The 12185-nt window shown below is 45.6% G+C and overlaps 1 protein-coding gene across 1 annotated transcript in view; it reads left to right on the forward strand.

Moving 5' to 3' along the window:
- The window catches only part of LOC129699423 (NHS-like protein 1), a 229287-nt gene that overhangs the window by 186762 nt on the left and 30340 nt on the right, over positions 1 to 12185 (forward strand). Inside the window, 1 exon segment of the mRNA XM_055639194.1 lies at positions 7790 to 7942. Within this exon segment, the coding sequence (XP_055495169.1) occupies positions 7790 to 7942 (153 nt within the window).

The raw sequence follows: 12185 nt of genomic DNA on the forward strand, positions 1-12185 counted from the left end.
GCTCCATAATGGCGCAAACCCTCACATCACTGAGAGATGGATAGTGAATGCTGGCCTTGCTAGTGACAATTGATTGCTGGGAAGAATTGTTTTTAAATGACTGACCTCTGGTTGTTTCCACTATTTGTACACTGCTGAGCTAAAACTGGTGACTTAACCAGGGCAGGTGCAAGCGCGAATGTCCAGCGTATGCCTAGTTACACACAGGATTGTCATCAGAGAGTAAATGTAAAATCTAGTGTGGTCATATTTTAAATCTCTGTCGCACTGGGACAAACTGTTCAACTCAGTCTGCATTTGAATATGGTGATGAAGAAGCTGAATTGGACAACCTTTTGGAATTTATTTGACAACCCTTTTTCTCTCATTGCAGATTTGTGTGTGTGTGTGTGTGTGTGTTTGTGTGTGTGTGTGTGTGTGTTGATTTTTGTGTGTGTGTGTGTGTGTGTGTGTGTGTGTGTGTGGTGTGTGTGAAATATAGTGCAAATGAATATATAGAGTGCAATTTAATTTGTTATGCACATGAAGTTCATGGAGTCAATAGTACACATGCAGTAATGATGATAAATACAAGAATAAATGCAATGACAAGTATAAAACAGCAGAATGTTGCAAGGTGCAATCTGAAATGTGGTGCATAAATATATGAAAGTACAATAACAGAATAATTGAATGAGGAAGAGGTAAGAGTATGCGGCAGCACCTCCATGAAAGTGGTGTGAAAGAGGTAATTGGTTTAAGAGTCTGATAGCTGTGGAGAAGAAGTTGTTCTTCCAGTCTGGACATCCAAGCTCTCTGTACGTTCTCCCAGAAGGTGGAAGAGACCAAAAGGAATGGCCTGGATGGCAGGCACCCTTGATAATACTTCCAGCCTTCCTGATAGAACGCACCATGAAGATGGAATGGATAAGGAAGTCAAGAGCCTGTAATGGACTGCGCTGTGTTTGCCACTCTGCATTTCAGGCAGTCAAGAGCACAGCAGTTGCCCCCAGGTTGAGATGCATCCTGTCAGAATACTTTCTATAGCACATCTATAGAAGCTCAAGCGAATCCTCATGGACATGCTGAATCTTCTCAGATGCGTAAGAAATTAAATATAGGTTGTTCTGCTTTCTTGATATGTGCATCAATGTGAAAGGACCAGGTTAGGTTGCTGGTGATATGGATGCCAAGAAACTTGAAGCTGCTGACCACCTCTGCAGCTCTGAAGATACTAAAGGACTATACTGTGGTCACCCCATCCCTTCCTTAGGTCTTTTATCTTGCTGACATTAAGGACTAGTTTATTGTCCTGATATTATGACACCAGGTCCTCGATCTTTCTCCTGTGTTTCAGAGAGTGACAGAGAGCTTTGCAATGAATGAATGAATGAATGATACTATATTAACACACGTGACAGGTCACAGTGAGATTCTTTGTTTTGCATACTTAAGTATGTAAAGAGCCGCCACATAAAGGACACCGACAAAGTTACAAAGTATTCCTTAAGTCCCCAATGGTCCCTCTGTGTTCTTGGCGCCTCCCCTCCATGCCATTATCAATGCAGATAATGATAGACGGTACAGTAACACTGCGGGGAATGCAACTGTCTCAAGGGGTTAGATCCTGATCTCCAGCATTGCTGTGACGTGTGGGGTTTTCCTGGCTATTTTTCCCAATCCCAAAAATATGCAGGTTCGTGGAATAATTGTCTTCAGCAGACTAGATGAAGATGGTGCTGTTGCTGATAGTGAGGGGAGTAACCCTCAGCTGCAACTTGATATTGATCAGTTGGTAAGGTGCATAATAAATAGTTGTTGGAGCATAATCCTGGAAGTTGTGAGGTGTTCATTTTGACAAGGCTAAGAAGGTGAGGACATACATATTGCATGGTGGGTACTTGTGGTACTGAGGAACAGAGAGTCCTTGATGAACATTTCCAAGGAGTTCTGGTGGCAGCACCAACGATAAAGTTATTATGCTGACACACCAGATACGTTGACTTCATTAGTTGGGACACAGCCAGCCCCGCTCCAACTCCAGAGGAACCCGGGTTGCAGATGAGGGGGCGCAGCTCGGCCTGTGAAGCTCGGCCAGCAGGCTTATAACAAAAAGCAGGTGAGCAATAAACTCTCGGCCTGTGACGTCTCCGGCAACCCCCCTGTACAGGAGCTGAGGCTGGGAATCAATGCAGGTACAACATTGTAAAACATTGGCCAGGCCACAGCAAGGCTACTCTAGCCCAGCCCCGCTCCAACTGGAACCCGGGTTGCGGATGAGGGGGCGCAGCTCGAGCTGTGGTCACCCACTTGTGCTATAGGATCGGGGGGTGTGATTTGGAGGCACTGGAGAGGAAATGGTGGGCAATCACCTGGATGTAATGACTTGCCTCCCGCACTAAGAGACTAGGAAGTCTGCCTAACCCTCCCTTTCTCCTTGCAAGGAGCAGAGGAAGCATTGAATGGACAACCTGGTAGAGCCGGTATACTAAAAAATTATTCCGAAAGGGAATTTGACTTTGTGGTCCCCCATGCTACAATAGTTGAGATAATGGAAATTCTCCCAACAGAATTCACAAATCATTATGAAAATGTTTGCGATACATAATAAAATTTTGCTCATATGGAATTAGAGAAAAAATAACTTTCAGGAAACAGAAAATGCAGAAGAAACAACAAATGTTGTTAATTATTGTTAAGTATTCACATTATGGAAAATTGTGAAACGGATGGTTTTCGAGGAACACAGTCCCTCTCTAACAGAGGGAGCAGTGTATTTAAGGCAGATAGTGAGAGAATATTGATAGCACCATTAATATCTTTACAGATTACCCCAAAATTGGTAATGTAGTGGACAGTGAAGAAAGTTATCTAAGGTTACAACAGGATCTCGATCAACTGGGAAAGTGGGCAGATGAATGGCAAACAGAGTTTAATTCAGGCAGGTATAAAGTGATGTATTATGGTCAGGCCAAGATGTACGCAGTGAATGGCAGAACCCTGGGGAACATTGAACAGAAGTTGAACAGCAAGATCTTGGGGTATAAACATTTAGTTCCCTCAAAGTGGTGACAGGGAGGTGAAGAATGTGTATGATATGGTCGCATTTATAGGAGTATGGGAGTCAGGATGTAATGTCACAGTTGTACAAATGTTTGGTAAGCTGTACTTTGAAGAATGTGTGCATTTCCAGTTGCCTCAATATAGAAAGTATGCGATTAAGCTAGAGAGGGTGCAGAAAAGACTCGCAGGAATGTTGCCTCGGCTGTAAGTCTTGCGTTATAAGGAGAGATTTTATACACCGTGATTACTTTCCCTGGAGCAAGGAGACTAAAGAAAGACCTTATAGGGAGTTCTAAAATCATGAGAGGCATAGATAGGGTAGTTAATCACAGTCAATTTCCGAGGCTAGTTTAAAACTAGAAGGCATAGATCTGAACTGATAGGGAAGAGATTCAGAGGGGACCTAAGGGATGGGTTTTTCACGCTGAGGGGAGAGGCTACATGGAACGAGCTGCCAGTGGAAACTGTGGGCTGGGACCAATTATAACATTTAAAATATATTTGGACGTACTTTAAAAGGCAAGATTTAGTGGGAAGATATATCTCTCGTTTCCCTTTCCCCTGACTAGTCTGAAGAAGGGTCTCAACCCCGAAACATCACCCATTCCTTCTCTCCAGAGATGCTGAGTTACTCCAGCATTTTGTGTCTCTTTTCGGTTTAAACCAGCATCTGCAGTTCCTTCCTACACAAGGTTTAGTGGGATATGGACCAAACTAAGCCATGCAAATAGGATTAGTGGAGATTGGCATCTTGGGCTGCATGGAAGAGTTGGGCCGTAGGACCTGTTTCCATGCTGTATAACGATCAATCTATGAATCCATGACCAATTCATTTAGATACCTGTCCAGATGCCTCACAATTGTTGTTACTCTTCCTGTCTCCACAACCTCCTTTAGCAGCTCATTCCATATACCTACTGTCTTCAGTGTGAAATATTGACCCCTGGTCCCCTTTAAACCTCTTCCAACTCACCTTAAACCTACGCCCTCTAGTTCTAAACTCCTCTAACATGGGGTAAAAGACGGCTATCTAACTGAACGATAACTGTTCACTGCTGAAATTGATGGATACAGCGGAGATGTACGGATTACCACGAGACATCCTGGCGATACAATTAATTTTGTTCAGCGGATCAGCGCTGTATTGACGTACACTGAGACAAACATCAGATGCTGCCAGAAGATCAATAAATGGATGAAAAGGAGCACTTTGCTCTGCCTGAAACATGTTTATCTTCCAGTACAGTGAGATGTCCGGAAGGGGATGGCACATTCCAGGTGGCAGGAGTCTGTACAGAGGGGCGCACTGAAGCTCAGTGCAGCCACGGGAAAGGCTCTGTGGGGACGGACCACATGCTTGGGTTGAGCCGTCACTTGGCACGGAGGGGCTGGGTCTGCGTAATAAACTGCACCTGGGCAAAGTCCGAGGAATGAACATTAGTGATGTTGATGTAATTATATTGCGGGGGATTAGTGGTTGTCAATAACGTCATGTTCCAATTGTATTTATTGTGTACATTATGAATAATGTGTATTTGTGGAAGGAAACCTGTATCCATGCATTGCAAATATGCTCATCACTATAGAACTCAAGTGCACAAAATGCCTCTCTGCACTGCATGTACAGGCAGTACAGCTCCTCTCCAGGTTACAAACACCAAAGAGTCAGGGGAATGGCGTTTCCACTTCCCCTGAGTCTGAAGAAGGGTCTTGACTCAAAATGTTACCTATTCATTTTCTCCAAAGATGCTGTCTGACTGACCCACTGAGTTCCGCCAGCTTTCTGTGCTTATCTTCGGTTTCAACCAGCATGTACAGTTCCTTCTTACAAACACCTGACTTATGGCCCCCCCATTCATGCGAATGAGCTTTAGGGAGACCGGCGGGATGGATGGGAATGAATGTACAAGCTGTTGCTGGGCTGCAGGCATCTTCTGCCAGGGTGGGAATGGGTCATTTCCGTGTGCCTTCTCTCCCAACCTCACAAACCGCAATAATGGGGCTTTGGATTGAGTCAAGCAGAGTTGGGAGCGCTGAGCAGGCTCAATCACTGAGTCAGCGAGGCTAGCTGGCGGCCGCTCTCCCCGTGCCTGCTTGCTCCTCCCGCCACGGCCGTGTCTATGATTCGCTCCCACACATCGTGTTTGCTTATTTCTAACTTACAAACGGGTTGGGTTACAAACAGTTCTCAGGAAAAGAACCCTCTCATAACCCGACGACTGTCTGTATCTGTAAGGGCTGTCCTCAGAGTTTCCAAAGTGTGGTTTACACAAGGCAGTATGTAGGTGAAGGGCTGCTATTCTCTTCCCTGGTTTGTACAGGCAATATACACTGTAAGGAGCAAAAAAACGAACTGAGGAAGGAACTCAGTGGATCAGAAGCATCTGTGGATGAAATGAACAGGGGACATTTTGTTGTCAGGATGGCCCATTTCCTTTATCATCATTACGTTTTTTGCATATCTTTCATTCATTTGTTCTATATTTCTCTACATCACCGTCTTTATCTCTAGTTTCTCTTTCCCCTGACTCTCGGTCTCAAGAAGGGTATCGACCCAAAACGTCTCATATTCCTTTTCTCCAGAGATGCTGTCTGACCCGCTGAGTTCCAGCTTTTTATGTCTGCATCGGACTTGGCCAAAGAGCAGGGAATCCCTTTCATTGTAAGGAATTTGTTGCAAGCACAAACACATATCATGGACCTACACCGCATTTTGGAATACTTCTTATTATCGAGTCCACACACAAGATTAGAAGTTTTTTCAGCCAGAGCTGAAGACATGTCTCGGCATCTGCGTACAATGGTGGCTGTCTTGTCGCTTCTTGTGCGTGGTGGTGGAAAGATTGGTGGAAACAGGGCCGCCCGCGACTGGAACGCTCTTTCCTTGACCCCATTTTAGAAATGAATGATTTGCTATGGTTTCCACACAGTAAGTTGGATACTTTTGACTATGACTCCACACTGTAGGAATGAATCTATTTTTCCTTCTCTCCCAACAATACTTCCACCCTCAAATGCCATGCAAGCCCAGCTGTTGTAATACATTCTAGGAGAGCTCTGAGCTCCAGGATCCTGCAGCTAATCTCCTAAGGTTCAAAAATCCTTGAAGGGCATTCTAGTTATGCAAATCATCCCAGTTGTTTTTATTTTTGCACAACTCATTCTCTATCTTCACCTCAAATCCTGGATACACTGACACTTTGCTGGGATATTATTCATAATGGGAATTAATCCCACTTGTGGTCTTCAATAATAATGTATAATGTTCTGCATGTCCATAGATGGCCACAGGGCATCGGTAGAGTCATTGTTACAATATCATACACTCTTAACACCCTATAACTCACCATAATAAAATATAATACATTCTATCAGTATACCTCACTATAACTCACTATATATACAATATAGTACACTATAAGACCCTATAACACACTAGAACACAGTGTACCTTACTGTAACTCACTATAATACGATAGAATACATCATAACACCCTATAATGCACTATAATATCCTATAATACAGTATACCTCACTATAACGCACACCAATACAATATAATACAATGTCTCCCTTGGAGAAGCCATAGCTCAGGACGTATCCTGTGGAAATTGTGAATGGTGTCTTTTTTTTCTCTCCTGTAAGACGATCTCTTTGACCAAAAGGTCACCTATCCCTGAGTCTCCTGGTGTGGCTCAATGTCAGTGTTTGCATTCATTGGGAGATTTCATTCCATTAAACCTACTTTCGCCAGAGACATTAAATCAAGGTTCCTACTGTCCTTTCAGTTGGAAACCCCACAAGAGAAGGACCGTTCTCTCCACATTCCTGGGCCGATGTTTATTGATCAGCAGGAACACAAAAACAGTAGGACTGTTTGTGGCGGGTTGCTGCGTGCATAGGAGAGGCTGTGCAACAGTCCATCCCAAATTCATTGGTTATAAATGGCCGTCCTGAAAGAGTGCTATAGAAATGCATGTTACTTTGTAAATGTAACTTGTTGCTGACTACTTCAAAGCACTGATGATGTACAACTGTTACACTTGTGAGGTGACGCCCATGTTATATATAACATAAAGTAGTCTGGCCTTTACATAAAATATTGAGGTCGGTTAGTGAAATGATCAGTAACCTGAAAAGAGAAATAATCAGGTTATGGTGAATAGGGTGTAGACTGTTGACCGAGACTCACTTTAAATGGAACCACTGGAGATGAAAACTGTGGATTAAAAGGAATGACATTTGCATTGCACCTTGCAAACCCTGACATCCCACAGTACTCTCCAGCCTCTATACTACATTTGAATTATATATGCTATAATATATGCTATAATATAGGGAACTCAGCATCCAGTTTCTGAACACAAGCCCGCAAGACAGCAGTGTCATGATGGAGATAATCAGTTAATCTGCTATAATTGTGTTTAGTTGAGGAAGAAACAGTGACTGTGATGTTGTAGAGAACTGCTGTATTTTTCAGAATAGTGACTTGGGCTATTTTGTGTCAGCCAACAACGAAATGAGGCTGGCTGGAAGATTGGTTGGGACTGGGACAGTGGGCAAGTAATGAATCTCTAAAATCCCAGTACATGTGACAATCGAACTCTTGATTCTTGTCACCACTATGGCTTGATGGTAGATCAGAGCTGAGTGGGACAAATTGGAAAGTTGACACAAATGGGCCGAAGGGCTGCCTCCTGCGCTGTGATGATCCAACTGAGTTGACCAATCTCCCTTTTGTTTCCAGCTGTCTCTAACCTGGATGACGAGAACCGGTGGACAGTCCACTATAAGGCGTCCTGGCACCAACAGGAGAATGTGTTCTTGCCCTCCAGCCGCTCGTCGTGTGTTGAGGACCTGCATCGGCAAGCCAAGGTTAACCTGAAAACAGTGCTGCGAGGTGAGCTGGCATCCGTCTCTCCGCAAACCCACTCCCCTTCCCTCCTCACCCCATTCCCACCTGTGGCATTCCCCGTTTTGTTGGCTTGGGCATTCACGTCCAAAACCAAGCAAACAAAGTAGGTGTGATAGTATTTGGCCAGGGCGAGATTCCTAGGTGTTGCAACGTAGGTCAAATGGCATCAGTCCATGCACAGTAAGATCTCAGGGGCTGCACACTGGTAATGAGAAGGTTTTGTTAAGTGACGGAGCGATAACTCTTATCCAGGCTACACCCCATGGAAAAGCCCTGCTTATGGACATCTCACCAATCCTATTTGCATGGCTTTGGTCCATGTCCCTGGAAGGAACTGCGGATGCTGGTTTAAACCGAAGATAGCCACAAATTGCTGGAAAATGAAGGCCCTACTTCAAAATTGCCCTGCTGTAGAGAGAATAAGAGGGTGGCACTCAAGATCTGTTTTATCTTTTCTTGACATATAGAGGTAGAACTCCCTGTGTTCTGTCCCACAAAATCAGCCCAGAGGTTGGAGGGGGATCTGATTCAAACAATCCTGATAGGTTTGACCAAGGGCCAGGTTTCACCGGACTTAAAGCATAGAAAAATAGAAACATAGAAAATAGGTGCAGGAGTAGGCCATTCGGCCCTTGAGCCTGCACCACCATTCAATATGATCATGGCTGATCATCCAACTCAGTATACTGTACCTGCCTTCTCTCCATACCCCTGATCCCCTTTAGCCACAAGGGCACATCTAACTCCCTCTTAAATATAGCCAATGAACTGGCCTCAACTACCTTCTGTGGCAGAGAATTCCAGAGATTCTGTGACCACTCTCTGTGTGAAAAATGTTTTTCTCATCTCTGTCCTAAAAGACTTCCCCATTATAGTTAAACTGTGACCCCCCTTGTTCTGGACATCCCCAACATCGGGAACAATCTTCCTGCATCTAGCCTGTCCAACCCCTTAAGAATTTTGTAAGTTTCTATAAGATCCCCCTTCAATCTTCTAAATTCTAGCGAGTACAAGCCGAGTCTATCCAGTCTTTCTTCATATGAAAGTCCTGACATCCCAGGAATCAGTCTGGTGAACCTTCTCTGAACTCCCTCTATAGCACGGATGTCTTTCCTCAGCTTAGGAGACCAAAACTGTACGCAATACTCCAGGTGTGGTCTCACCAAGACCCTGTACAACTGCAGGGGGTCTCAAGGGTCCATAGCAAAATCTCACGGGTCTCTTGGAGATGCCAACAGTTGGAGAGCCTGTGATACCTTTCCCTCCGCTGTTAACGATGGCAGCACCCGTAACCCTGCAGTTATTACCAGGGAGGGCGGTGTCCTGTGAGCTCAGGAAAAATCGGTGTGTTTGGGGCAGTGGGTGGAACTCGATCCAGCGGCAGGCCACAGTTCCTTTCTACAGGGAATGGGACACGGCCAAAGGTTTTAGCCTCCCTTGTGATCAAGACAGTGTAGTGTACATATTGGTATTGGTATATTATTGTCATATGCAACAAGACACTGTATAAAAAGGTGTTTTAAGGTCATATGCTTATAAAGTATAGGAGTAGAATTAGGCTATTCGGCCCATCAAGTCTAATCCACCATTCACCATCTATATCTCCCTCCTAACCCCATTCTCCTGCCCTCCACATAACCTCTGACACCTGTACTAATCAACAATCTATCTCTGCCTTAAAAATATCCACTGGCTTGGCCTCCACAGCCTTCGTGGCAAAGAATTCCACAGATTCGCCTCATTCTGACTAAATAAATTTCTCCTCAACTCCTTCCTAAAGGAACATCCTTTAATTCTGAGGCTATGACCTCTAGTCCCAGACTCTCCCACTAATGGAACCATCCTCTCCACACCCACCCTATTTCACTATTCTGTATGTTTCAATGAGGTCCCCCCTCATCTTCTAAACCCCAGCAAGTACAGGCCCAGTGCCGACAAACGCTCACCATAGGTTAACCTACTCATTCCTGGGGTCATTCGTGTAAACCTCCTCTGGGCCCTTGTAATAATGCGAGCAGAGCCTGAGGGCATTGATGGGAATGTGGAGAAATGTGGATTCATGTAGGATTAGTACAGATAGGCGTTCGATGGTCAGTCCTGAATCGGGTGGGCGAGGAGCTTGCTTTTGAGCTGTATCACCATGATATATTCTCATCACTTCCTCCCTAATTCCACCACTTCCCTACAAGAGGAGGCAGTGTCACTGTTTAACGTTACACAGTTGGCACCTCCGATGTTGCGGCACTCCCTCGGCAAGAGTTTAGATGTTTCTCTGAAGGCTGAGAGTGTGGGACCAGAGTCCAGGATCAGCGAAGGCTCCTTACCGAGTCGTTCAAAATTCCTCTGGTGGGAAACCAAAGGGGAGGACTGTGCCGTGTGCAGGCAGCTGACCACATGCCTTTCAGCTTGTGATTGTCGGCTCTGCTTTTGGCATGAGCCATGCGCTGGGCTCTGGGCGAGACAGCACCGTCAGTGTGTCTGACTCCATTCCCCACCAACACCACACACAGCCCCAGCTGTCACTCCATTTCATTCTCTCTCCGTCTCCGCAGTTTGCACAAAGGAACCGCTCCTGCCGGCCACGTGAGCCGTCTGCAGCCTTGCTCCCCCTATTTCCCCCTTGAGTCTCGCCATCTGGCCTGCAACAATTGACAGTGGGCAGCCCCTCCCCTCTCTGAGCTTGCATAGCTTCACTCAGCGGCAGCTGGATGTGAAAGAGCCGCCAGTCAGTCATTCACGTCCATTGTAATTCTGCTTTGACCTTTCTTTTATCTCTGCCCAACACCAAGTGGAGACACAAGATATAAAAGATGCAGACACAAAATGCTGGAGTAACTCAGCGGGACAGGCAGCATCTCTGGAGAGAAGGAATGGGTGACGTTTAGGGTTGAGACCCTTCTTCAGATTGATGTCAGGGGAGTGGGCGGTACAGAGATAAAATGTAGTCGGAGACAGTAAGACTGGTAGAAGAACTGGGAAGGGGGAGGGGATGGAGAGAAAGGGAAAGCAAGGAACTTGAAGTTAGAGAAGTCAATGTTCATACCGCTGGGGTGTAAGCAACCCAAGTGAAATATGAGGTGCTGTTCCTCCAATTTGCGCTGGGCCTCACTCTGACAATGGAGGAGGCCCAGGACAGAAAGGTCAGTGTGGGAATGGGAGGGGAAGTTAAAGTGTTTAGCAACCGGGAGTTTAGGTGGACTGAGCGGAGGTGTTCCGCGAAATGATCCGTCCTTGTTATGAATGGGAGGACAAGGACAGAGTCCCCCTTGTCCTCACCTTCCACCCCATCAGCCGTCACATACAACACAAAATCCTCTGACATTTTTGCCACCTCCGACGGGATCCAACTACTAGCCATGTATTTCCCATCTCCTTCCCTTTCTGCTTTTCATCCAGACCGTTCCCTCCACAACTCGCTGGTTACCTCATCCCTTCCCACCCAAACCACCCCGTCCCCAGGTACTTTCACCTGCAACCGCAGGAGATGCAACACCTGTTCCTATATCTCCCCCCTCGACTCCGTCCAAAGACCCAGACAGGCGTTTCAGGTGAGGCAGAGGTTCACTTGCACCTCCTCCAACCTCATTTACTGCTGTTCCAGGTGTGGACTCTTGTATATCGGCGATCCCAAGTGCAGGCTCAACCTGAAACATCACCCATTCTTTCTCTCCAGATATGTTGCCTGTCCCGCTGAGTTACTCCAGCATTTTGTGGCTGTCTTCAATTTAAACCAGCATCTGCAGTTCTTTCCTACACATATAAAAGATGCAGCCAGGTGTTGTTTTATTCGAGACTCAGCCCTGGTGTATGTGCACACGGATACCAGTTATAATGCCGTGAGTTCTCCTGGAGGCCCCCTTTACGAAGGTCTCCGTCCTGGAGAAGGATCTCGACCCAACACGAGACCTTTCCATCCTTGGCCTCCTCCCGTCAGAGTGAGGCCACATGTTGGACAAACTTTTCTCTGGAAGGTCAGAGGTTGAGGCAAGACCTGATAAAAGTTTATAAAATTATGAGAGGCATCGATAGGGTGGACAGAACCTTTTTTCCTGGGTGGAAATGTCCAACACTATAGGGCATAGCTTTCAGGTCATAGGGGTTTATTTATGAATGGTATATCTGATGGTTTGGATAGCATGCAAAACAAAGCTTTTAACTGTACCTCGATACATGTAACTGTAAACCTAAAAATAAGTGCAAAGTGGACTAAAAATAAGTGCAAAGTGGA

Source organism: Leucoraja erinacea, chromosome 8 (genome assembly GCF_028641065.1).
Source record: "Leucoraja erinacea ecotype New England chromosome 8, Leri_hhj_1, whole genome shotgun sequence".
Taxonomy (NCBI): Eukaryota; Metazoa; Chordata; class Chondrichthyes; order Rajiformes; family Rajidae; genus Leucoraja; species Leucoraja erinaceus.